This window comes from Ascidia mentula, chromosome 1 (genome assembly GCF_947561715.1).
Source record: "Ascidia mentula chromosome 1, kaAscMent1.1, whole genome shotgun sequence".
Taxonomy (NCBI): Eukaryota; Metazoa; Chordata; class Ascidiacea; order Phlebobranchia; family Ascidiidae; genus Ascidia; species Ascidia mentula.
In genome coordinates this window covers 3,863,232-3,866,623 of record NC_138566.1, presented here as the reverse complement: position 1 = coordinate 3,866,623, position 3,392 = coordinate 3,863,232, and the positions used below count along the sequence as shown (strand labels likewise).

At 35.9% G+C, this 3,392-nt stretch overlaps 1 protein-coding gene across 1 annotated transcript; it reads left to right on the top strand.

Annotated features, from left to right (window-relative positions):
- The first annotated feature begins 359 nt into the window (after nucleotides 1-359).
- LOC145912771 (uncharacterized) lies at nucleotides 360-1,435 on the top strand. The gene is made up of 5 exons (XM_083000349.1): nucleotides 360-477; nucleotides 548-586; nucleotides 704-739; nucleotides 1,030-1,140; nucleotides 1,202-1,435. Exons 1-5 carry the CDS (start codon nucleotides 421-423, stop codon nucleotides 1,364-1,366), a joined length of 408 nt encoding a protein of 135 aa, XP_082856475.1. The 5' UTR covers nucleotides 360-420; the 3' UTR covers nucleotides 1,367-1,435.
- Nucleotides 1,436-3,392: the final 1,957 nt, after the last annotated feature.

Genomic DNA, 3,392 nt, shown 5'->3' with positions numbered 1-3,392 from the left:
AAAACCAAATCGTTCGTTACACTAGTGCCGGCTCTTTTTTGAGGAATTGCCCTTTTGTGGGTTTGTTTCTGGTTCGAAACAATGTTATAACGTATTATCGCTTGTTAGACGCAACGAACATTTGATTTTTTTCCGGAGGCTTTAATGATCATGTTGCGAATATTGAGGAGAAACTCATTACTAGACCAGGCGAAGTCGTTGCACATGATCAGCGATGCTTCAAGGAAACAACAGACACCACGTCTAACAAAACTAGATTTGATAGTTTATAACAATTTTCGCAGATAACAAACTAGATTAAAATGCTGCAATAATTTCCAACTACGTTTTCAACCATCTCTATTTCGTAAACAGAAGAAGCTTAATGTTACTATTTATTGGTTTTGTTTTGCATAGATAAACTTTGGTATAAAAACTAAAATGTCATCTCAAAAACCAAAGCAACAAGACTCTACTTCAACTTCCTCTGACGAGTCTGTAAGGAAATATACAATTCAGTTTGCCAACAAAGGAAGTTTAATTTGATTTTAAACTTTTGATTTTGCAGGATTCAGACACTTCTTTAAGAGAGGAATTTAGAGATTTGGTAAGTAGCATACTTTCAATATCAATAAGTTAGTAATTTGTATGTTACCGACACGAAAATGTATAAAAATATATAGTGTTTTTCAAAATTCGCTATACAGTTAAAATGTTTTAACAGTCGACCAAGGATGAGAGCCCAAAGAATTCAAACAAAGTAAGCTCTATTTACGGGGTACATACAAGTCCCACTTTGTACATACAAAATAAAACTGCCAAAAATTTCCTCCGAAGTCTAACCAGAAATGAAGAAAAAAGTAAATAACATCTGCACACAAATGACATTTCTATCATAACATTGAAGCGACAAGAACATTTACTTTGCAGTAAAATGTATAATTACAATAAGGGCTTTTCGTTACAATATTTGGTGCCTTTCATTGATAAACAAAACTCACTTACTATTCATCGCTGAACAAAATACAATTAAATCTAGCCTATATATAGTTAGAGAAATTCAGAAGAAACTACCAGAAAAATCCAAATATTTCTGTTGATGAAGTTCCTGGCATTGGAAGAAAAACTAAAAAGCTTTTAGAAAGAGTTGGAATTTCTACGGTAAAGAAATATGATGAATTACTATTTGTTGAATCGTTAACTAAAATTAATTTTGTTACAGGCATTACAGCTACACAAACAACGTAAATTATGCCAGGACAACAAAGATTTCTTCTGTGAGTTTCTTGTCAGAGTGACAGGCGCCTATATTAGTAATGCAGAAAAGGCATTTCATGCTTTTGATGATCTGACTTCACCTGAAGAAAATCTTGAGAAAAAACCCTGAAATCTTGAAAACCCATGCTGGTTTTGGGATCTACATGTAAAATAAAAGATTCAATAAACATCACTCTCGCAAAGCATATGTTTGTGTAACTTTCGTAACACTTAACGTTGCGATGAACATTAATTTAAAACAGAAAGGTCATGCAGAATAATATTACCTAACTCCCTTGCTTACTGTTGAGTATGGCGGTCTATAGTGGGGGGTTAGGTGGAGGCAAAGTGATTTATTTATTTAGTACCGCACGAAGAAACTCGTATCTTGAGAATAAAATATTTATTATACAAATAGAATTAATTAAAACTACCAAAAATAAATCATAACAAGTCAAATACCCAACGAAAACAAACTTCTGATCATAGCGGCTGACGGAAAAGTTAAATCAGATTTAACTCCGCCTTAAGACGCTTCGAGCGCATCACGCCAGCTCGTGTGAATGCCCTTCCGTTCGAAAGCCGCCCGACAAAAGAATAGGTATTTCTGGAATATCACGTAGCTTGGTTCAGATACGTCTTAGTGAAACGCAGTAATGTTTTTATGCAATGGCATGACCGCAGGTCTTTGCTTGGTGATCACAGCTAAAGTATCGCGATCATGAGGTTTTCAGGCTTGGCAACCCAGGGCACTTTTTCCTGACAAGTCGAAGCATGTTGAACAAACAAGCTCCCGGTGAGGTTGGAACTAACGACCCTGGGCTAACCAGGCCCACAGCTCTACTGAGCTACAGGAGCTCAGTGGTTTTACGGGGTATATTGCGGCCAAGGTACACAGGTGCACAAGCGCACCACTTGTCAGGAAACCTTCACATATATATGTAGGGGATCTCTACCACCATATCAGACAATATTTCATGCAACGGCATGATTGACAGGATCGCCCCATGCGCAGGTCCTTGCTTGGCGATCACAGCTATCGTATCGTGATCATTAGGTTTGCGGGATTGGAAGCCCAGGCATTGCAGCCTAGCTGGATCAGCCACGTCATAGTTAAATTCATTTATTGTTCAAGCGGTTCTGTTTGTAATACGACCAATAACGCCTCTATGAAAAAAGTGGAGTCTAACAATCTAACGATGGTTTGTTCGAATTTTCTCCCACGTTTCTCAATCAAAACATTTTATAGATTTACTGCAACTCTACGAAACAATAGTCTACGCCGTTGCCATCACCAGATATTAACAATTGTTAATCATCCTTTACCTTCGGTTCTGTTGAATTGATTCATTTTTCTTTAGGTTTAAGTGTTTGAATTACCTTTTGTTGGCACGAATTTACGTTGCTGAATTAATATTTTCCAAGGACACGTGCCGTGCTGCAAGATTGCTTTACTTTGTTAAATGTTTACACTGTGAACTGAAAATTCACAATATGGTAATGTCTATCGCACTTACCGTGTTTTGCGACCGATCTTATTCAGTATTTTTCGGTTGTGACAACACATCTTTCAGGTGCATTATTACAATACATGTAAATTTTCAATTGTTGCAAAGCAGTCAACAAACTACTTCGCGGTTTTGCAACTAAGACCTTATTCAAATATAATTATTCTTAATAAATGAAACGTTTAAGGCGTTTGAAATATATTACAAAAAGCATTACGGTGGTAACATTCAATGCAAACAAGTTAAAGAAGAAAAGTAAATAAAGTTTCTTTCTCATTTCATGTCGATTCTCATATTATAAAACCTGTATAATTCATGTGAGTATCATGTCAGTTTTCCATTTTATATAAAATCATATACACCCAATACGTTTGATTAGTTTGGATGTATGTATGGAAATAAACACATTTTATTCACGTTTATTTAAATAATGAAGCCCATTAAGTTGCCGTTGGCTTTCATGGTTGAGTTGTACGTCCTACTGGGAGACCACCATTCAAGTTTCTACATCAAACACTTGTTCCTACAGACATGGTCACTGTTTTGACCTGTTTCGTCTTATAACTGTAGCTTCGGTGACTTTTTTGGGGTTTTATGATTCTAAAACTCAAACAAGGAACACATTATAAAGTTTTAGTTGTGTATTAT

What these genes read in the sequence shown, in the direction of transcription:
- LOC145912771 (XM_083000349.1), top strand. Translation starts at nt 421, where the DNA reads ATGTCATCTCAAAAACCAAAGCAACAAGACTCTACTTCAACTTCCTCT. An exon ending in GCCCAAAGAATTCAAACAAA is followed by an intron (nt 740 to 1,029) that starts GTAAGCTCTATT and finishes GCCTATATATAG; the next exon opens with TTAGAGAAATTCAGAAGAAA. An exon ending in AAAGAGTTGGAATTTCTACG is followed by an intron (nt 1,141 to 1,201) that starts GTAAAGAAATAT and finishes ATTTTGTTACAG; the next exon opens with GCATTACAGCTACACAAACA.